Raw genomic sequence first — 21,691 nt, forward strand, 5'->3', positions numbered from 1 at the left:
CACCATTTAGTATTTAGATTAGAGGTAAAATTATAAATCTTGCGCAGTTTATAACCATGAATAAAAGCACATCCATGCCCTAGGTACATAGTATAATGAATGTAAAAGCCTGTGATCTATCCTTCACACCAATATCGTGGGAAATTACTCAGGATTAGCGCTGAGGAAAGCCAGAACACATAACGTCGCGAAGTCAAGGGCCAGCAGGTGTCAAAAGGGCTCGATAAACCAATTATCTTTGTGTGTGTAATAGTGTAAAGAAAAAGTGAAGTCCCAAATATAGCGGTTTCTCTGTGGTCATTATCTTTTTTAAATCATTTTTTCCCCCAGAGAAACGAGACAGTAAAAAAGATGGACGGGTGTACTGAAAGTCTGAGAACTCATTTTAATTTATATTGATTATTTTGGGAAATAAGATACGTGCTTTTGTATGAAGGTGTAAGTTCCAGTGTTATTAAAGGTTTTGTTAAAGATATAGCGAACTCTGCGAGCGACAAAACTTTAATTTGGAACGGCTAGTAAGACAAAATCCGACGAAAGTTATTTTTTTGTAAACAGATGTGTAAGGATCGCGATATGTGATGACAATAGATGGTTCACATAATTTTCTTATATAAAATTAGTGACAGATCTGACATTTGGATGCAGTGGCTGCAGAAGAGTGATTGTCAAAAATTGAGGTAATATTGATTTGCTATTACTGTTATAATTGCCACATCTCTAATTCGTTTTAGAACACTTGCCACACATTGAATGAAACTGAAAGAATTCGCGTGGGAGGGAAGATGGACCACTTCGGAGGACTGAGGGGACAATTTGATGAAGCATATTCGTTTAGCAATGTAATTGGAAAGCGTATTAGGGCGTGGAGGCTGAAAAATAAATTGAGTAAGAGCTAACTTAATGGTCAGGTTTGAGGAAGGAAAGGAATTTTCGCTTGTCTTTGGAACGTTATTTTTTTCATTAAGTTGTAATTCTTTTCTTTCATTCATCCGCTCTACGTCTTGAAGATCTGTTTCAGTAATATCCTTCTCTTTAGGTTTTTGACTGATATTGTTTCAGTTCATATCTCTGTGTTTGCATGTTACCGATCTCGTATTTTTCATTTCAAGTACAGTAATTGTAGTACCGTTTTAACCTCCGTGCCGGCCGCACTACGTTTGCCACATAACTCTGTGCGAGTTACGTGTAGCAAAGATTTTCTCATCCGTAGATTTGTCCTCGTAAACAATTCAAAATGGAAACGCCGAGTGGCGCTATTGTATTTTCCTGTGCCAGTTGGAATCTTCCTTTCAATGTGTGAGGTTGGTGAGTGTTGAGCGGGGGGAAATGGGTAATCATCATAGTCAAGATGGATCAAGAAGAAATTCATTTGGTAGAATTCCTTCTGTAGCTGACAATGTCGACAGAACTCCCACCCAACTCATTCCTATCGACAAATTAGCAAAGGTAGAATAGTTTTCACACATCTGTGACGTTCCTAACACTTTCGCATAGTACGTGTTCATTTGCAAAACTTAACGGCTTTGTTTTACCGTTATGTGAAGGCATGAATAATTGATGTCAGATTTCAGTTATACGCATTATGATTAATAAAACAGCCAGCGAAACAAGCTAATATGCAGATTTAGCACGGCATAAATTGGCGTATGATAACGAGATAATGGATACGAACATCAGGTGGCGTTGCAGAATGCCTGTAAAATGTTCCTGTACGAATAGTTGACGAAACGTTGAAGTCGTTGGAATTTACTTAAGCAGTGTTAAAATCGAACCACACAGTACAAGACAATAATTACAAAATCGGATATTAAGAGGGAACTCTGAAGCATATGTTTTTCAAGGTTGTCTGGGCTGGACCACATGTTAATGAAATGTCATCCACAAGGTTCTGATTTGTAACCTTTGTTTTCTTAGATACTTGCCCAGAAAAGTTTGGAAGAAGATTCTGTCCAAGGAATAACTTGTCGTGCCTTCACTGTAAGTTATATAAATCTATGAAAGTGAATACAGCAGAATCTCAGTTATTGCATATAGTATGTTCAGTACCACGTAGTAGTAAAAGTTACCATTTATTTCTACAGAACTATGTTTTCCCACGTTATCCTGACCTGTCACAAAGGCTGTTTAAGTTTTTCCATTCCTCTGCTGGCATCACTAAACATGAGTGGATTAGTTCATCAGTCTTCAAACAACAGGCAGAAAAATTCCTAGGCATTATTGTTGATAGTCAACAGACTGAACTATATGTCAAGGTAAGAGCACTGAAGATTTTGTTAAAGTTTATTTGGAATCATGTATTTCTTAAACAATATGTGTATTTTATAAGTTGCTATCAGAGAATTTTTAAGTAATAATGTAAATCCACATTTAGTGTAATGGTTGAATAGAAAGTATATTCTCAGAGGAATGTGAATTGTATGCTGCCATTATCAGTACTCTTATGTGTATATATTCTGAACACAGAGAAAAGATAAATATGTATATATGTTTGTGTTACATGCTTTAGATGTTCAAAATCTGTGAAATTGTTTATCAGGTAGGTACTATTTTATGATCAACAGCACTGTGAAAGGTACCTTGCTATGTTCAAATAGTCGAAGATTGGCGACGCAAATATAGACTTCTTTGTGAGAGAGAATGTTAAGATTAATAACCTTTTGGGAAAAATTAACACTCGGAAACCAGCCTGTTGTCATTCAGTGATATAAGATGAACTTGCAAAAATGATCTTGTGATGTAGTTTGAACCTTGTTTTAAGTGTGGGATTAGTGAACCATGTATTCCTTTTACAGATGTATGCAGAAGGAAGTGACATTAGTCAAGATAATTTTTGTCATCTGCTACTCCAGGCATATAAGTTATCTATGGACCACTACCCAGAAGGCTCCCAAACTTGCAAACATCTCTCCAGCATCCTAAAATCTGTTATTGATTCTGCTGTAAGTTTATATTTTAAATTCACATGTACAAAGAGTGGTTGAAAACTAAGTTGTGTTTCACATAAGCACAGACACAAAATAGAACCAAACATTCATCCATATTGTTGACTTTTTTATGAATGAGCTGTTTGTAGAATGAAAAAATACTTCTAATTTAAATTTCAGTTTTCTTGCAACCTAGTGGAATGAGGTATGTAATATTTTCTGTCCTGTGAAATCACCCCTCTTTGTTGTGACAGTTATTGCAGACTTGTATTCAGACAGTTCTGTTTACATACATCCTCAACAAGAAGTGGAAGTTAAACATTTATGTCTACCACATAACATAAAACATCTGAACAGGATCCCAGATGATTTGGAATAATGATGAAGCTGTTCAGACATACGCAGAAAAATTTATGTTATGAAATGTTTTGAAAAGTGACTGACTATATTACTTTGTTTATGTATAAAGGTCACAGAAGTGAACGAAAGTATTAGTTTTTCTTGGCACCAAATCCATAAAAGAATTTGTAAGGCATGTGGTTAATGCAAGAAATCCAATAATTACGATTTTCAGTTCCACCGCAAATCACTCGTGTCTGTCACCTTCTTGTCGCACTGGATTGAGCATCACACACCAAGGCTGATTGTTGGAATTCATCGTTACATTGTCCATGTGTTGACCACGGTATACCGAGAAGCAGGACAACCTGTCAGTGCTGTAAGTATGTAGTACATAACTATTATAAATTCTGATATACAGCATTGCTTTCATATTTAATAATTTTCTCTTTCTTATGTTGCAATACTGGAAATTTTTTCTCGCTTAGCTCCTTAATTTTTTTCTTGTTTTTAATACAGTGAGAGACAGACTAAAGTGGCCCATCCACGTACGAGTCTGACTTACGAGTCTGGCTCGGCGATCTTGACTCGTGAGCCGGGCTCGGAAATATTTCACCACACATGCATAGCAGACTCGGCTCGTGACACCCCACTCACAAACGGGTTTGGCTTAATGGAACCTGAGCCGAGCCGGACTCGCAAGCCAGTCTCGTACGTGGATGGGCCGCTTTACAGAGGTTTCACAAACCCTGTGGCACAGCCATTTTCCACAAAACATAATTTTTAAACTAAGTTACAATGTCAAACACTAAATTGTAAAGTAAAAAATAAAGCAGTCCCACTACACGCCATCTAGCGCTTGAGGGAAGAGGAGATATAGCTCCTACTCATTCTTGACCTCAGCACTAGATGGGGTGAGCGGTCAGCGTCACGCCTCAGCCGCGCTTTACCCCCGGGAAAGGACCCCGGTACCCATTGGGCAGGAGTCTGGGTGGGCCCCAGAGTCGGTCTGGACACAGAGGCTAGAGGAGAAATACTCTGTCTCTGTCGGGGATCGAACCCCCAGTTGTCCAGCCCGTAGCTAATTAGTATACTGACTGAATTATCCCTGAAATTGTTTGACTAGTTCTGTTGTGTTCTGCAGGGTTTGGAGCTGGACACACCAGTATTGGAGAGAGATATTGTATTCCCAGCATCAGAAAACAAGGAGAATGATATGTTGCCGGTGTCAGAAGTGTGGCTGTTATCATCTTCCCTTCCCTTGTTATACACAAAACCCTCTCAACATCACTCACCTTCAGGCTCATCCAATGGACTCTCATCGCAGGCAGCCATAGCCAAGATGGTATGTTTTATTTGATATAGCTTAATAATTTTGCCTGTTGTTTTGTGCGAAACATGGTCTCTCGCTCAGAGGGAGGAACACAAATTGCAGGTGTTTGAGAATAGGGTGTTGAGGAGGATATTTGGGCCTAGGAGAGAAGACGATGGGGCATGGAGAAAACTGCTTAATGATGAACTTAAAAATTTGCACTCCTCCCCCCAGTATTGTCAGGGTGATTAAGTTGAGAAGAATGAGATGGGCGGGGCAAGAGGTGTGCATCGGGTATTGGTTGGGAAGCCTGAGGGGAAGAGACCGCTGGGGAGACCTAGACGTAGATGGGAGGATAATGTCAGGTGGGATCTATGGGAGATAGGAGTTGAAGGAGACTGGATTTTGTTGGCCCAGGACAGGGTCCGGTGGAGGGCTTTGGTTAATTCGGTGATGAACCTTTGGGTTCGGTAAGCCATCTAGTTAGTTAGATAGTACTGTGAAAATACACTTGGGACCTGAAAATATGAATGTAATGTGAAGGAAACATTCTCAAGAATTTTTACAGTCTGTCTCATGTTACTTTTCTATGAGTTATTGTGAGGAATCTGTTCCTGATTATAAAAGGTGACAGTGGGTCGTTAAAAATTTATGTTGGCAGATGTGAGATTTGAAGTTCTCAGATTGGTGAAGATACTGATGTTGGTTTACTAGATTGTAATGCCATGTGTAGTTGAAGTCCTGAAGATGGAGACAAATGTTGGTATCTACTTTGAAGTCCACGTGGTGTTACAACCGAGAAGATCAGTTTTTAATATAATTGTGTGGTATCTTGCAAAGTAACTCATAAGTTTCTTACATTCTTGGTCTTTTTAAAATTGTAGTGATCAAGCAGTAGCGTAAAGTTTGTTGCTTTATGCGTGTTATTGACTGACAGAAATGTCTTATGCTTTAGTTTGTATGAATTTCTTGCTGAGGACATCTTCAGTATCTTTATTCTAATGAAGGTTTCATGTCAAAATATTGTATTTATTTATTTTTATGTAGAAATAGCTGAGAGTCATATACCATGTTGCTTGACTCCATTGCTTCTGTTTATCGACTTGTATATTCCTGCCTTCTTCTCATCTTCTTGTTTTGTCTTAATTTTATTGAAAGTTGGGTATGGTCTTTCATATTGTTCTTGGTCATAATAATTTGTTTGTGTTGTTGATTCATTCTTTTTATGAGACTTACAAATGCTTTTTACGTTCAGACAATTGTGTGTGAACTTTGAAATAGTATGAGACTCTGGTAGCTTGATTCGAAAGTGGGATCAGTCTTTGTCTGTGAATTCTGAAGGTGAATGTGTCTTGGCCTCGGTTATATGAGCATCCATATATTGTGATTTATCACTTCCTTGTCCTCTCCATACTTCCTTCATATTGTTTTAGCTGAAACTTTTACATTGTACGAAATTATTAAAATCCTCTTGTTCTGTCAACTCTGTGAAATGGTGAAAGTTCACAGACATTTTAGAGATCATTGTCAGGGCATCTGATGTATAACACCACATTCCCTGATGATGGGGATAGAATTGGTCCCTGAAATGTTAGTGAGTTCTCACCATTTGACACAGCTGATAGCCCGAGAAGATTTTACTAATTCCTTTATTATATTGCGTATATTATTCTGATCTGTGAACAAGTAACAGGTGTTACACAGTGTCGGGTTAGTCTTGTTTAAAATTTTAATTTTTCTACAATTACTGAAAACATTTATTTCATTTACTTGGTCAGCAATATGTGTTACAGAAAACTTAGTGTCTGTTCAATTTAAAGTTGTTGCACACAAGATGATACTTTTTTATAGTTGAATGTTTTGCTATGTAGAATTTGAGGTTTTTGTGACAGTAGTCTGAAGATGGCTGTCTTTAATGTTTTGCTACTTTCACATTCACTTTATTGACTTCTCTACTGTATTCTAAGAGAAGAAGAAAATTTGATAAGTGGAATGGTTTATATATGGTCAGATTGATCTGCATGGACTGTGTTGTGTTATTATGATCTAGCTGTTTCTCTTTGTACAAACACACAGTTCTGTCAAGATTCATAATGCAGTGAAATATTTATGTAAGAGTCTTAAAGAGATTTGAGATTAACATAAATACAGGAAATAGGAAACTTTATAAAGCAACTAACCCCTTGATGCAGAATTCCCTTTGAGAACCTAATGAAGCTACCTTTTTATGGAACCATGTACATTCACAAGAGCCTGCCATTGACTGTATGTTGATCCAGATTAATTCACATTCTTGCGTAACTAAATTTAATAACATAACAGTAATGATGAGACAAACTTCTACATTTAGGATGGAATAATTTGAAATCCATAAATACACTCTGTGGGCAAAATGTTAAAGCTGGTGATACATATAATTACCACTCAGCCTTAAAAGGTGTCACTTCGATGAAAGAAGTTCTTTGTGAGTAGTTTGTCATGTATCGTATCTTATAAAAAAAGTTGGTAATCACATACTAGATTATAGTATCATAACCCAGAAGCCCGCAATCCATATTTTCAGGGCCATGAAAAGTTTAGATTTCATATGTAAATGTACTTGTTTGCTTCTTCTTCTACTTCTGGCAACCCTTTTGTATTGTTTTGTCTTTATTGTTATTGAATTGTAGCCAGATTTTATTTCATTCAGTGAATTATCCTATTACCAAGAAGATTTTAGTTTAATTAGACTAGCTGATTGGTAGGCTGTTTGTATATTTCAGCTGGGTTCCATCTGTCCGTCCCACTGGACCCTGCTTTATAACAGCGACCAACATGGTCTAGGAGCAAACAGGCAAGTAGGCTCTGCCACAGTTTTCAGCACTGCATCCTAATGGTCGCTGATAATTTAACAGAACTTGGGATTTGTGTTTCTACTTTTGGCTGATGACATCATGTTTTGGTTTGCAGGTTTGCGATTGTTTCAGAAAAATTTGCATTGTTGAACGCTAGGGAAAGGTGACTGGCTGTAGATCTAGCCCCTTTGTCCTAGATAAGTCATCTTGATTTACCTCCTACAGATGTGATTCATAAGTTAAGTCACTGTCCTCTTCACAGTTAAGAAGGACCCAAAGTTGTTAGCCCCAGTGTGAATATTTAGAGTAAGATTGTTTTCTTGATTAGCCAACATGAACTTTTTCTCCTTAGCCATTGTGTGTTCCTGTACAAATATAATTTTCATATATTTATGCTCAGCAGGGGATATATGCAACTGTTTTATTTATTTGTTTGTTTAATAATGCTGTCAGTTGCTCAGACAAAAACAGCATCAAATGAAGCAGTAAGATTAATGAATTGTTACAAATCTAAAAGGATCATGTCCTAATTTAAGGTAATATCTGGGCATTTGGCTGGAGAGACTGATAACCAATAAATCCCTTAATCTGGATAGCTGGTTTCCTGTTTGCAATTTGAACCCAGGATTTCCTGAATTTGAAAGATGAGTGCTAACCACTCTGCTATAACTTTCAGTGGTACATACTACTATTATGTTCTGGTGCAGAGATATATGCGTGATTATCCCTGAATGAATCTTACATTTGTCTGCATTATGTCTGGATGTTTAGAGATCTAAGAATGGTGCATGGTAGGCCACGTCTCAAGTATCTGAAATACATTTACTAAAACATGCTCTTTGCGTATTCATTTAAACTCATAAAAGAATGATATAGGAAGTTAGGCAACAAAGAATTTTATTGTTACGCATGTTGCAATAAAATGTTTTTGAGACGTAATGTCCACATGAAATGTAAGGGCACTTCAATGCTTTATACATATATTGTACTGCAGTGTTGGAACTGTTAACTCTTATATCACAGTGTCATTGGTTGTGTATTACCTGTTGATGTCATAGTTAATTAGTCACATCAGCCAGAGTAGAGGGTCAGTTCAATGTCTGACTGAAATGTAGGACTGGTGTTCGATTGACAGTAAAGATAAAGGGTTTTTCTCACAGCCTTAGCATTCAGACTGGCTCTGGGGCCTCCTGTCCCAAGGATACTGGAGGTCCTTTCCCTGGTCGTAAAGCATGGCCATGGCATGACACTGACCACTTACCTCCATCTAGTACCGAAGTCAAGAACAAGTAGAAGCTATTACGCCTCTCCCCTCAAGCACCTCCATAGCATGCAGTAGGATAGTTTTACTTTTACACGAGACTCGTGGCCTTATGTCAACTTAATTCAAGAACACAAAATGCAGCTTTGCATATTATATAAGATGCTGTTCTGATTTATGTTTTTGCTGTTGTCATGCATTACGGTTTTGAAACTGTCATCACCAAGACTTTTCCTGACAGATGTAACATGTTGTGCTTAATTCTGAGTGCCCTGAATAAACTTTTTCTTGATTCAAATTCAGATGACATATTTTAAAATATACTCATTGGTATTTCTCCTGACAGCATGTTTGTAATAAACTATTAATGAAAGTGGTTATTCGATTAAAATATTTATTTCATAGCCTACTGTTGCTTGCTGCTGCATTACAGTATAGACTAATTTACTGGAGTAGATTTATAATAATTTGTTAATGCAATTTTTTTCGGTTCCTAAGTGGAAGCCTTGTGTATTTACGCAGTTCTTTTGTCCATTTTGGATACACTCGCTTGAAACTTTTGTTACTTCAGTTGTCATGTTTTGTTGACCTAGAAATTTCACGTTGGTAACAGAAATGTCTGAAAAATGTTCTTTCAATTTTTTTATTCGTCTATATGAAACATTTTAAATGTGAGGTAGTTTGTGAAGGATAACTGTCAGTAAATGCGGGAAACCCACATTCTCGTATTTGCTTCATTATTTATTCAGTGAAACATCAGATTTATACTAACAAACACCGAAATTAGATGTATGATTTGAAATTTTGCAATGACTAAACTTAATAAAGTCTTCTCAGGTAATCAGCTGCATCAGTTGGTTAACCAACTGACATGGATGATTGCCTGAGAGGATTTTATTGACTAGAATAACATGATAAATGTTGACATTATCGTTTGATCTTCGTCATAGGAAGCCTTTATTTGATTTTCACTTGTAATCATTTTCTACAGCCAACTTTTCTTCATTCATAGATTTACTACCTGGTTGTAAACATAAGGTAACACATGTATGATTACATTTTATATACACTTTTCTTATAGAAATAAATTTAATTGAGCTGAGAATTTGATATACAAAAGGAAGTTTTGTGCAACTTACATTATTATGTTCTTGGGATGGGTTCCTGCAGATATATCTCTATGATTTTTGTTAAATTTTTCTTAATTTTATTGGTAGATTCATGCATCATGTGTTTGGTTACCGTGGACCAACGCTTACCTTCCTGCGGGGTCAGGAAGGAGTGCAGTTCTGCATCGCAGCAAGTTGTGAGTGGCAAGAATCACACCAGTATTGGGGAGGAGAAGATTGTGCTTTGATACAAATATTACCACTTTATAATATTGTGGAGCGTAAGTGTTTCTTATGCCATTTTGGTGTGGTGGAAAGAATGTTGATTTAATGTGTTTGGTATTTTTGATGAAATTAGAGGCCGTTCTTTTATATACTTTTCAAACTGATAATTTTGTTATGAAAATTACTTTTAGATGTTTCAGACATGATAATTATATTTGATATTGTCCGTTGTAGGTTTTTCAAAGCAGATTTTGGAATCAAGTTCTTTTTCTTCTGTGATCCGGTAATGGAATGAAGGTTTATAGTCAATTGGATTCCTGGAATCGAGGCTTATCTATACAAGGGATCCAGCTGAGTAGAAACCTTCCTCCCTGATTTGTAATGATGAAAACGGGTTCAGTTTCCAAAACGCTATGCTCAAAAAAGTGATGATGGCCAACGTCCATAGTAATTATCATGTTTGTATAGTGTACCATCATTAAAAACATTTAGACTTAGGGAATCTTGTTTATAAAATCTCTGTAAAATATGCAGTTACACAAATTTTCTATTAGATGTGCCATTGTTAACATTTCTAATACAGGTCATCCATCATCACATTAGACACTGGCATTTCTGGTTTTTCGCAGTCACTGTAGTCAGGTGATGTGTTGGTAAAACTGGTGCAAAATTGAGTGACACTTGGCTATGCATGCATGTATGTGTAGACCAATGCAGTTTAGATCAGTGCACCATCACGGTCAGTAACCGACCACTCACTGTATAAGATGGTACAGATATGTACTCCACAATTTTGCATTTTCTTATGCCCACAATTCCTAACTACATTTTTCACATTATGTGGCAGTTTAATACATACATTAAGAAAAGAAAATGTTCCCAGACAGAAAAAAAGAGGTTCATTTCACTGACAGTGCACCTTAATATCAATATTGGTGGTGGGCAAGGAGTGACACTAACAAGGATTGACTTGTTTTAAAAGTAGAATGTAAAATTTTCCATTTAGTTTTATCCATCTGGCATGTTACCTGTGCAATTTCTGCCTACTGTAAATGTTGGAATGGTAGAAATTAAAAATGTTTCTTCCCGTCAGATGTTAATAGCTAGGACCCTCTAGTCGTTTACCAAGCCTGCAGAGTATGGAACCCACAGGTGAGTGAGTCACTATGCCTATATGACCTGGTATCCAACAGTTATAATTAATAAGATATTACGCTTTCACTTTGTGTCTACATTCAGCTGGTGTCTTCACCAGAGCTCTTTGATGACAAACTTTGTGAAATAACGTGGTGTTCCAGGTGGTGCCAAGATGATGTACCTGAACAATAATATACGTGGCTATCCAAAAGGCCTGCGGGCAGGACTTGATCCCCGTAAACCAATCATAGAGGTGGATGATGGGTTCACTGTAGTGACCTACCGGGCCATTCCATATCCTCTGATCAATGTACAGGTTTGGGGCTGTGGTAGTCAACAGTCAAGGTTCGTCACTTGTTATATCTTTTTTTATCATAGTATGGATGCAATACAAATATCTTTAAAGTAAAGCTTTATCGCTCTGAGGCATGGAAGCACTTGCTGGGAGTGAAGGTATAGGCCTTACTCAGTCATGACCCCAGGACTAAGTGTGGTTGAGTGGTCTGTATCACACCCTGCTTTACTCCTGGGGAAAGGACCCACAGTACCTACTGGATTGTTGATTAGGTGGGTCCCAGAGCTAGTTTTTAACACAGGCTACAAGAAAAATCATTTGCCCTTCTGGTGATCAAGCCCCAGTAGTCCATTATGAAGTCAGACATACTGACTGAGCTACCCCAACTTATTAAAATGTTCATAGTTTAAATCATTAAAATGTTGAATACATTTGTTACAGAGAAGTTCAATTGGATGTCAAGAAGTGGGAGGTGAAACAGACGGAGAAACTACGGAAAGTTAAGTTGACAGCAGATGAATGGGTTGATCATCCTGACCGGTATTTATTGGAACTGGCCGGAAGGCCAACTTACTCTTCTAATCAGCCTCAACAGTAAAGTTTATGTTTGCCTTGCTCAGCTACCATCATGCAACGGCCATATTGAAGCACTGTTCCACTGTTGTGCCTTGCAGAGTTCAGTTGTTGGTAGTTGGGTTGGTTTAAAGTGCCATTCTCTGTAAAGAAATTACAGAATTCTAAATAAAATTCCAGTTTCATTCACTGCATAATATTTACATTGCAGTAATTTCAGTAGCATAATTCTGACCAGAGCAGGTTAGGAAAATCTAAAGTACACAAGTTTAATCTCCTGTATTACATTATATGGGACATTTATTTCAGTTGTTTCTTTGCGGAAAAGTACTAAATTGAGATTGGCTTCCAGAAGCTGGTCTGATTGAGATTGTCGGCTTTAATAAGCCATAATATTTTGTACTTGAAATGATAAATTTCTTTGTTTATATGTATGTGAACTGAAAGCCATGTGAATTTTGTACTTAAGAAGAAATTATAGTCGTATTGAATAATGCCGCCATTATTATTATTATTGTTATTCTCAGGCAGTTAATTATGCTGCTTGGGCTTATATGAGCAAAAAGCGAATAAGCAATGATTGTGCTTACCGCAGTGAGTATTTGACATTTTATTTACTGTAGCAGAGCTATCTGTAAATTGCTTAAACAGATGGACTGCAAGGAACTTCGGATGTCAGTATGAATGGTACGTTATGGAATAGAAAATGCTTCCTGTTTCAGAATATCTTTTTTGAACTAAGTCTGTAAACCAAGGATCCAACGCTACAGAACAAGTTTTCACCATTCAGAAGTACAGCATTCAGTATTCAGGTACATTTGGTATTAACTGTTCTTTATGAAAACAGTTGGTAGAAAAGTGTGTTGCAGATCTAAAGTATATAAAACAATTTATTTTTGCCTTTAATTATAGCAGTATAATACACTTGTTGCAAATACTTTTATTTTATTTATGTTTGATAATACTGAAAAATGTTTAAAATATCAATATGTTTCAGTATAATTGACAATACTTTCCCGCTGATAATAAGCCTGAAGTTATTACTAATTACTTTAATTTTTTGGAAAACCATCTGGTCACAACATTTTTGAGTTATTCTCATTTCAGCACCTCTTGTTTTGACCGGAAGTGTGGGCTGTCTCAGGCTACTTGTCATTATTATTCCAAATTCAAGAGAGATTCTATCTACACCTCCAGGTGTTTTCTTCACTTTAGACAACACATAGATCCTGTTGGCAGAAGTAATCCTCTGGTAACCCATAGCAACTCAAAGACATAGGTGTGTTTATTGATTCTAAACTGTGATTCAATAATCATGTTGACTACATATTTCCTCAGTGTATATTTAGATGCTGGGTTTTCTTTAAAGTCTAACATTTTTATTCTCTTTTCTTGACTGCCTCTATATGTTATATTTGACTTTAGATCAAAGCTTGAGTACACCTCTGATTGATTGATGGTTGATTGATTGATTTAAAAAATATGTTGTAAAAGTTAGAACATTTAAAAACAAATAAATAGATTCGGAAACATATTAATATAAATAAATCTTTGCTAAAACTGCATGTCATTGACTGCATTATTTGATGGCAGTTTTGTATCATTGCGGTTTTGCTCTGCCTCGTGTGTTAACATGAAATAAATTGAATCCTCCACAATGTATAATTTTCTTTACAGTGCACCATCTTTAAGGTTACAAATTGCTTCTTTTTTCTTCTCCTTCAGCTTTAGAAGATGAGTACAAAGAAAAAATAATTAATTTTGGTTTTAAAAATGACAAAATACAGTTAATATTATTGAAGTGTTTGTGTTTTAAATTTTCTTTCTCTTTGCATACCATAAACTCATAAAAAGTGACGGAAGATAGATTTTTTTTATTTAAGTGACAAGTGTGCGTACTGCATTATAACGGTAATAATTTTGTACGTGAAATTTGTTCTGAACACAGAAGAATAGTTTTAATATGTATTCATAATACTGCATATGTAACAAAGATGGCAAACTAAATCTTTTGTGAGTAGCGAGTCATAACTGAGCCTAGTTTTGCTGCACAGATGGTTGAAGTAAATCAGTTTATAAATCAAAATCAAATTGTCTTTATTACAGTTGTCGAATCAGTTTGATTTTGAAGTTTAATTCTTGGTTGACCCATAATTTTAATTTTTTGATTGTGCAGTTTATTACCGTCTTGTTCAGGTAGCTGGCCTTAAATGTTGCATAAGATGGCAAATGTATACATCAATATTTAATCTTCACGATGGAATTTATCCAGTTTATGGAGTCACATTCTCATCTGTCTAAGAAAGCTTGTGTAGAATGTGTTGGCTCCTGAAGGTATCTTACTGAGAAATACATTCACATTGTTAAATAGTTATCTTTTTCCCATTTAAGGGTTATTCCTTAAAGCTGTTGGATACTTTGGAAGTTTGTACATTAAGAGCAACAGATACTTATTTTGAACACTTGCAACCAGACCACAAAGCATTGTATTGTTACAGAACATGAGTTACCTGTATAATCTAATGCACAAGCCAGCTTGATAGTTATTGGCAAGCTCGTATATGGCGTACATTGATGTTATCAGGGATATTTCCTTGTAAAATATATATGTTTCTGTTCTTAATAATTATTTGAAACATTTCAGTAATTGTTTAAAATTTTTATTTAGATGTCTTGATTTAATCAACATATTAAGAGAAAAGATGGAGGCTGGCAAATCAGATTTTGCCAATGATGAAATTAATTTCAGATTGAAATATAAATCCTTTATCTAATAGTAATACAGTAGAATTTTATGTTAAATTGTACCTCACAATACATTCATACTGAGGCTCTGTATTAAAAGTGTGACATGTTCATAATGAATTTTAATTTGGTAAGGTGGTCTTGATATAAATTGAAAGGATTATGTTAGTAATTGATTTGGGGAACTGGGTAAAATGAGACCAGAACATTGTGATTTGATTTATGAACTCAATTGTGCCTTATGATTTACTTAAGAAGCAAAATTGGTAAAGCTATAAAGCATCTGAACAGAAAGCTAGTAAAAGGTGAATTGCTGTTACACTTTTGACAAAGAATTTTACGCATAAGTATTAAAGCAGATGCCATATTTGAATTTCAAAAATTTTAACGAAGATTGTCACATATCTGGTGATAAGGATGCTTTCATTATACTGTCATTTGTGTGCCCTGTTCTGACCATATTATCTGCTGGATTCCACTGCATACAAGGAATGGTAATTTTAAAAAAAATTTAAGTAATTGAAAATAACAATTTGAGACTTCTCTTACAACTTACTCTTCTTATAAATGAAAATATGTGTTAAATACTAAGAAAAGTACTGTTTTTAAATCAGTATGATTAATTAGGAGACTAATATGTGCTCCATTGTAATGCGATACTAAAGAACATGTTCCATTACAGTGTCAACTGTAAGAGTTTAGCAATAAGTCCTGTGGACCATGTTAAGGCATTGCCTCAATGTAAGACTTATTAAAATAAGGACTGCTTGCCACGTGACGTCAAATCTTTCTCAGTCTGTATTAAGTGACATAAGATGCCTTAGGTTCAGTATAACTCATTAAAAATATGATGTAGAAGATTCCTTTGGTTTTATATTTTAAATACATAAAAACTGCCAATTCATTGTTCAAGTTTATTATAAAGTATGTTTAATATATGAAGGTGATATTTGGTGTTTTAATTCTATACATGGATTTGTATTAACAGTTTCAAATCTTTTTGGATTGGTATATTCTACAGTATTAATCTTATGGTGACACAGTAACAAAGGTGCGTTGATGTAAAAAGTTACATTACTTGAATCATACTGGTAGAGGTCTGCATAGGCTGGAATTTTAAAATGTTCATAGTCCAAGCCCAGGGATTACTTTTGGTATGTTACTCATACATATTGAAACTCACTTTATTCCACACTAACTCATTTCAGATCAAGAGTATCAGCTATTGGATCTGGGAATCTGCTGTGACAAAATGCATTATTTCCTTTACACATCAAATATAGGTCTTTGATAAAATAGGCTGTCAAAAGCAAAATATGGTGACCTCATTAAATATTACTTGAACAAACCAAACAACAAAGATTCTTATTTCAATCAGTAGACTACTTAACATTGAACACCAACATGATACGGTAAGTTGTCCTTTAAAAAATTGTATTTAATCAAAGAAACATTGTCAGCCTGAGGAAATCTGAAATTAGATGACATCTCACTCAAGTCTGGGCCCATGCAGACTCCTACATGTGGGTATACCAGAGGTACAGAAGAACCTTGTTGCTGTTGCGATTCAAGAGCAACCTGACTTTTGAGGAAGGAATGTACCAAAATGTAGTAAGATTCAAGTTTCTCATGGTGGCGAGTATGAAGATGGCTGTCTTCTGGGTTGTCACACAATGTAGTCCAGTAGAAATATACCAATGTTTTGTAGGTCCTTGGTGCTGATAAACTACCAGACTACAGAATACAGCCATCCTTGTACCAAAATGTTTTTATGACATGAAATATATAATTTGAAGTTGCTTGTTTCTAGACATTGTTGATATGTTTGTATGTTTTCTGTAAGCAGCTTTCTGTGGCTCCAATGGCAATAGGTAATGAACTCAGTATTTTGGCTGTGGCAATTAGGATGGTAATTAAATTATTTTTGTATGTAGTTTTTAAATAGCTGTTTGACAGTGTTATTGCATATTTTAAATATAGTACTGCATATGCAAGTAATAATAATCATGGTCAGTATTTCCCCTGAACCAGATCATAGTATGGATAATTGGCGCATGTGACTTAAGTGTGCCAAAAGGTAATAATAATTTGATGAGGACATGTCTTTCTTACTTCAAATTTTGCAGTGAAATAATTCAATTTTTTATATATATACACATGTGTATTAGATCATAGGCCAAAGTTGTCATTACACAAGAATCATTGCAAGTCAAATGTTTTATGTGTCATCCCAACTAGTATTGGCGTAACTGAATTCTGTTGAACATGTCTTAAAATGTGTATTTTTATCCATCATTACACATCTACATTACATGGTATGATTATATAGTTTCATGAACAGTGTATTTCTGCAATTGGGATGAAATCCATTTACAGTAATTTTCTCTGGCATTGACATGGACTTGTGCAATAAGTATTTTGGTAAGTTTATTCTAAAAAATGTGAAATCAGAAGTAGGTAAATTTTTGAGAACATTCCAAAATATCTTAACTTAATGGATTTGTAGTTTATTCCATGAAGTGAATTTTCCAACTGATAAAGACCCATTACTTGTTTTGGAAATTGCTCATCAGCAAAAAAGACATTTTTCACCCAAAAATGAGTACCTTGATCTTTGTGCCTGGTGCATGAATTGTAGAACACTGTACATTAAGAAGTCAGATTAAGTTCATTTAATAACTTGATCTCTAAATGGTTTGTGATTCAGATTTTATGTACTTAAGTGTCTAAACATATTGTCAAAATAAATACTATGTTAATTGAAGGCAGAATTTTAAATGTTATTTTGATTGTGTGGGTGTCTGAACCCTAGAATATGGTTTTATATTAGATGGTATTTAAAGATATTTATCAGACAGAGAACAGTGTACAAATTGCACTACATAATCAGCCTGAAACAGTAGAAAAATAATTTTTCACATTAAAGGAAAACTATGATACGTAACAAACTGGTAAAACACTGTGCACTGGTATAATTATTTGAACTGTGTGACATGTCTTGTGTACAAGACATATTCAGAGAAACTGCATTACAAGAAGACTGCGGCAAAAACGGAAACAGTTGATGTTTATACAAACTAAGACTGACTGGAAATGTTATAATAGAATTTGGACTCTCACAAAACAAGAGAATGACAGTTTTAAGGAATTTTCCATCTTACATGAATACTTTGAAATACGAGTAAAATTGCAAAATGTACAAGTTGAAGTTGTGTATAACAGAAAACAGGAACAAATAGACAATTTAACACAAATATTTGATTTCAGAGTACTTACATTAGTTTATTCTTATAACAGAGGACAACCTGAAAGAAAATCTAATTTTAACATACCAGATTAACCCTATTTTACTCTGACTAAATGATTCATGTAGAGAGTAAGATTAAATGTATGTACAATAGTATAACTTTGTCGCATTGAAATTAATGTTAGCTTTACGATACTTGACCCCTTGTATTGGAATTTTGAGATAGATTTGAGTGTTACGGTGGTGTCCAAACCGGGCAACATCCAGACAGGTTCGTGACTAGTGACACAGACTTTATATTTTCAGTTGTCGCCAACATGTTACAGGCAAGTTTTATTCTTGTAAGATTCAGGTCACTGCCTTCTGGATCAGATGACCATATATAATTTCAATTTTGTCATAAGATTCAAAATAAAAATAAAATCTATCTATGCTATAGGACTTTTGCATTGAAGATTTTATATGGCCACCCCAGGCAGAGCAGATACCCATTTAAGTGCCAACAAGGGGTTAAACTGTAATCAGTAGTTTTAATTTATTTTTTGTGATCCTGGCGAAGTTCTTTGTTGATGAGTTTCATCACCAGTGCAGACTGTCAGCAAGGAAACAACCTTCTTGTGGCCTGCAATAAGAATATTACTATTAATTAAATAATTTGTTTATTATTTTAGGGGCAGATGAAGATGTAATAACATCGTATAACAGTGACTACTCATTTTACTTCAGAGTAGTTGTAAGTTTCGATTTGAATTGTTTTTCTCCTTGGCACATCAAAGACTAAAACAAATGATTTGCGTGATTTCGTTTACATGCCGTAGTCTGGATGAGAAACTACCTCTCAGATGTCAAGAAGTCAGCACTCTTTTGAACAAAGTAACAGTAAACATTTCAGGTAAATGCTGTTACAACATGAAGTTCAACTGGTGTGGACATGTAGAAAATCCCTTCTCTAGCTGGAGATATGTTACCAGAATTTGACATTAATAATCAGGACTTCATGAAGTTATAACAGGTAGAATCCCTTCCGAATTAATGAAATGCCATACCATATTTTATGGCAAAATCGACTGGTTTCTTATTACACTTAGTGACTCTGTCTGGATCAGCGCCATGTACAAGAAGCCAGCGAACAAGATCCGCATTGCCAGCCTTGGCAGCCAGATGAAGGGGAGTGTAGCCATGAGACTTCGGTGCATTGATATTGCAACCTGAAAAAAGTATGTTACATTTATCAAACTGTTAGAATTGATAATTATAGATGTAGTAGTGTGAATGGCCTTTTGAAATTCAGTGGATGATTATTTAACATTTTAATCTCACTCTATTGTTTTATCCCTTTAATAGCATTATCTCTTCTTTGCCTTTTCCATTCCTTTCATTTAACCAACCTAGCATTCCTCTTTTCCTTCCTTCACTTTATATGAGAACAAAAATGAAAGAAAATGATGGTAACATAAAGGGATATTTTTGTTTTTAATAAATTTTATGCAAAATGAACAAAATCGGTTGCGGAAGTGGTTTCTGTCCATTCTCAAAGCACTTGACAGATCGTGTAAAAATGTCAGATTTTTTTGTATCAATAAAATACCTGAATTGTATAGTATATTGATGCAGGCTGGATCATATGCATATGACTTCTTGATAGCGCTATAAACTGCCAAGAACATCGGTGTGTCCCCATCATTTGTACAGGAAGTGATGTCAGCACCTGAATGTATTTAAAACAGTATTGTGGTGTTAAGTACATTTGCCCTCAATCTGTTTTTCCTATATTTATTAGAAATCAGAAATGTACTTGGAAAGTGATAACTCACCATTTTTAAGCATGTATTCAACAACTCTAGCATTTCCACACCAACAAGCCCTCTGTAAATATAATCAAAAAATTCTCGCTATGATAAAGGTTCATAATATTATGTTATCTTTCTGTCTGGTGGAGAGCAAATAGTTATAGATACAAGATACTTTTGACCAGTAAGTTACGAGCTTCTAATTAGTTTCTACCACTGCTAGGATTTTACATTTACTACTTAATAAAATACTTTTCATTACTGACTAGGATTTAAAACAATAACTATGAATGGCATATGTACCAGTTAGATTTGGAAACTGGACCACTTCATTGTAAACTTCACATCAAACAAATTCAAATTTATAACTTCTTCTCTTACCAGAAATGGAGTATACATTAATGGAAGTTTAGGAGAATTGACAGCTTCTGGATACTCTTTGAGCAATGCAATGCACTTTTCTTCATAAAATTTTAGATGCAGTCTCTGTAAACAGAATACATTGAAACGAAGCTTTTGTAGTGCTTTGAGAACCTTATATTCAGACACTTCTATCATACTACTTAATGTGCTGTTAGGCTCAATCATATAAGTGATTAGAATGTGTAAAGGTACTAGTTTTTCTTTGGTGTAAATCAGTGGTATTCAACCTGGGGTACGTGAAATTTTTTTTTTTAAAAAAAAATTATGATAAACACTGAATAATCAGTAATGTAATTTAATTTATTTTAGATGTAGATTACATACTATGTATAACTTGAATTATACACCAATAACTTTGGGGGTACAAAATTGAAGAGAATTATATCTGGGGGTACGCGAACAAAAAAGGTTGAATACCAATGGTGTAAACAATTATTTTCTGAAAATTCTATTCACATTTTTCTATATATCGACTATGGGAGTGATATTTTCATTAAACGGATTCCTAATGCATATACATAGTTAATTAATTTAATCATATTTACTTTTAATTTGTGTTCTTATAAGTTGTAAAGAAACATATAATTTGATATAGTCATTAAATACATAGTTTATTTGTATATATTTGGCTCTATAAGAGAAACCTCTGTAAACTTCCACTAGATTACATTGCTCTAAAACACAGAAACAGCCATCTTTATACTCACTGCATGAGAACCTCAAATACTATCAGTTATGAACAAATCAACCTGGAATTACTTACAGTGGCAATAAAGTGAATTTCATCAATTATGTTAGCACATTTAGGTGAATATTCAAGCACTGCCTCTCCGTAACTTTCAATTCTGACTCCAAGACAACCTGTAGAAGTATATTGCTTAAATAATACATCATTGTTTGTATATTGGTTAAATCAGATAAAATATAAGTTCAGCCTAAATCACTCATACAGTCTTATATAATTTAACACAATATGCCACTCATTATTGCAAAATGGGACATTTTGCATGTGAAAATTTGAGTATTACCTTCATCTGCACTACATTCCTTCCTGAGAAGTGCTGTAAAGTTGTTTAGTATATAGATTACTGTTATAATTAATATGAAAACCAGTGTTATTGAAACACTGTCTATATTCCTGAAGTCATAATATTTATGCATGGTTCATAACAATTTCTGTAAAACAGAGAAAAAGTATTTATAATACTGGGTACAATAACAGTGAAAGCTAATACTACATAAGTCAATATTAAGGACATTATTATGGATTGTAATATGCTGTTGTACACTCAAACTGTTTAACTCCACTTCTTGTGTATGATTTTTTTGCTTAGAGATTTGAAGTCGCGCGTCATATTCTACAAATGGGTGCTGAAAATTGTCACAGATACTAGATCAATGTTGGTCAACAATCAGTGTTTCCACGAAGATTCGTTTTACTATAATGACTCTGCATGACTAACAACATCTGTGC

The 21,691-nt window shown here is 34.9% G+C and overlaps 2 protein-coding genes across 3 annotated transcripts; one reads left to right on the plus strand and one right to left on the minus strand.

Moving 5' to 3' along the window:
- Positions 1–1,263: 1,263 nt before the first annotated feature.
- On the plus strand, positions 1,264–17,528 carry LOC110829323 (uncharacterized). The gene is made up of 10 exons (XM_022062939.2): positions 1,264–1,449; positions 1,918–1,980; positions 2,085–2,255; positions 2,796–2,942; positions 3,502–3,645; positions 4,411–4,611; positions 7,341–7,411; positions 9,891–10,063; positions 11,306–11,489; positions 11,881–17,528. The coding sequence occupies exons 1-10, from the start codon at positions 1,330–1,332 to the stop codon at positions 12,035–12,037; spliced, it is 1,431 nt and encodes a 476-aa protein (XP_021918631.1). The 5' UTR covers positions 1,264–1,329; the 3' UTR covers positions 12,038–17,528.
- A 65-nt stretch (positions 17,529–17,593) lies between these two features.
- Positions 17,594–21,642, minus strand: LOC110829325 (uncharacterized). 2 transcript variants are annotated; one of them, XM_022062941.2, is made up of 8 exons: positions 21,505–21,642; positions 21,246–21,393; positions 20,981–21,078; positions 20,176–20,280; positions 19,819–19,870; positions 19,593–19,712; positions 19,051–19,212; positions 17,594–18,626 (listed from the first exon to the last, which is right to left on the minus strand). In XM_022062941.2, exons 2-8 carry the CDS (start codon positions 21,376–21,378, stop codon positions 18,535–18,537), a joined length of 762 nt encoding a protein of 253 aa, XP_021918633.1. In that variant the 5' UTR covers positions 21,379–21,393; positions 21,505–21,642; the 3' UTR covers positions 17,594–18,534. The 2 variants fall into 2 exon arrangements, with proteins under 2 accessions (XP_021918633.1, XP_021918634.1); XM_022062942.2 differs by having other exon boundaries at positions 21,513–21,605.
- Between the last annotated feature and the right edge of the window lie 49 nt (positions 21,643–21,691).

This window comes from Zootermopsis nevadensis, unplaced genomic scaffold (assembly GCF_977971745.1).
Source record: "Zootermopsis nevadensis isolate Lab colony 2312 unplaced genomic scaffold, Znev_1.0 Znev_ptg000009l, whole genome shotgun sequence".
Classification (NCBI taxonomy): Eukaryota; Metazoa; Arthropoda; class Insecta; order Blattodea; family Termopsidae; genus Zootermopsis; species Zootermopsis nevadensis.

Excerpts from the sequence above, each read along its gene's own strand:
- LOC110829323 (XM_022062939.2), top strand. The coding sequence starts at position 1,330 with ATGGGTAATCATCATAGTCAAGATGGATCAAGAAGAAATTCATTTGGT. Across the intron at positions 1,981-2,084 it reads TAACTTGTCGTGCCTTCACT|AACTATGTTTTCCCACGTTA; the intron begins GTAAGTTATATA and ends TTATTTCTACAG. Across the intron at positions 4,612-7,340 it reads AGGCAGCCATAGCCAAGATG|CTGGGTTCCATCTGTCCGTC; the intron begins GTATGTTTTATT and ends TGTATATTTCAG.
- LOC110829325 (XM_022062941.2), bottom strand. The coding sequence starts at position 21,378 with ATGCATAAATATTATGACTTCAGGAATATAGACAGTGTTTCAATAACA. Across the intron at positions 19,871-20,175 it reads TAATGTATACTCCATTTCTG|AGGGCTTGTTGGTGTGGAAA; the intron begins GTAAGAGAAGAA and ends TTATATTTACAG. Across the intron at positions 19,713-19,818 it reads TGAATACATGCTTAAAAATG|GTGCTGACATCACTTCCTGT; the intron begins GTGAGTTATCAC and ends AAATACATTCAG.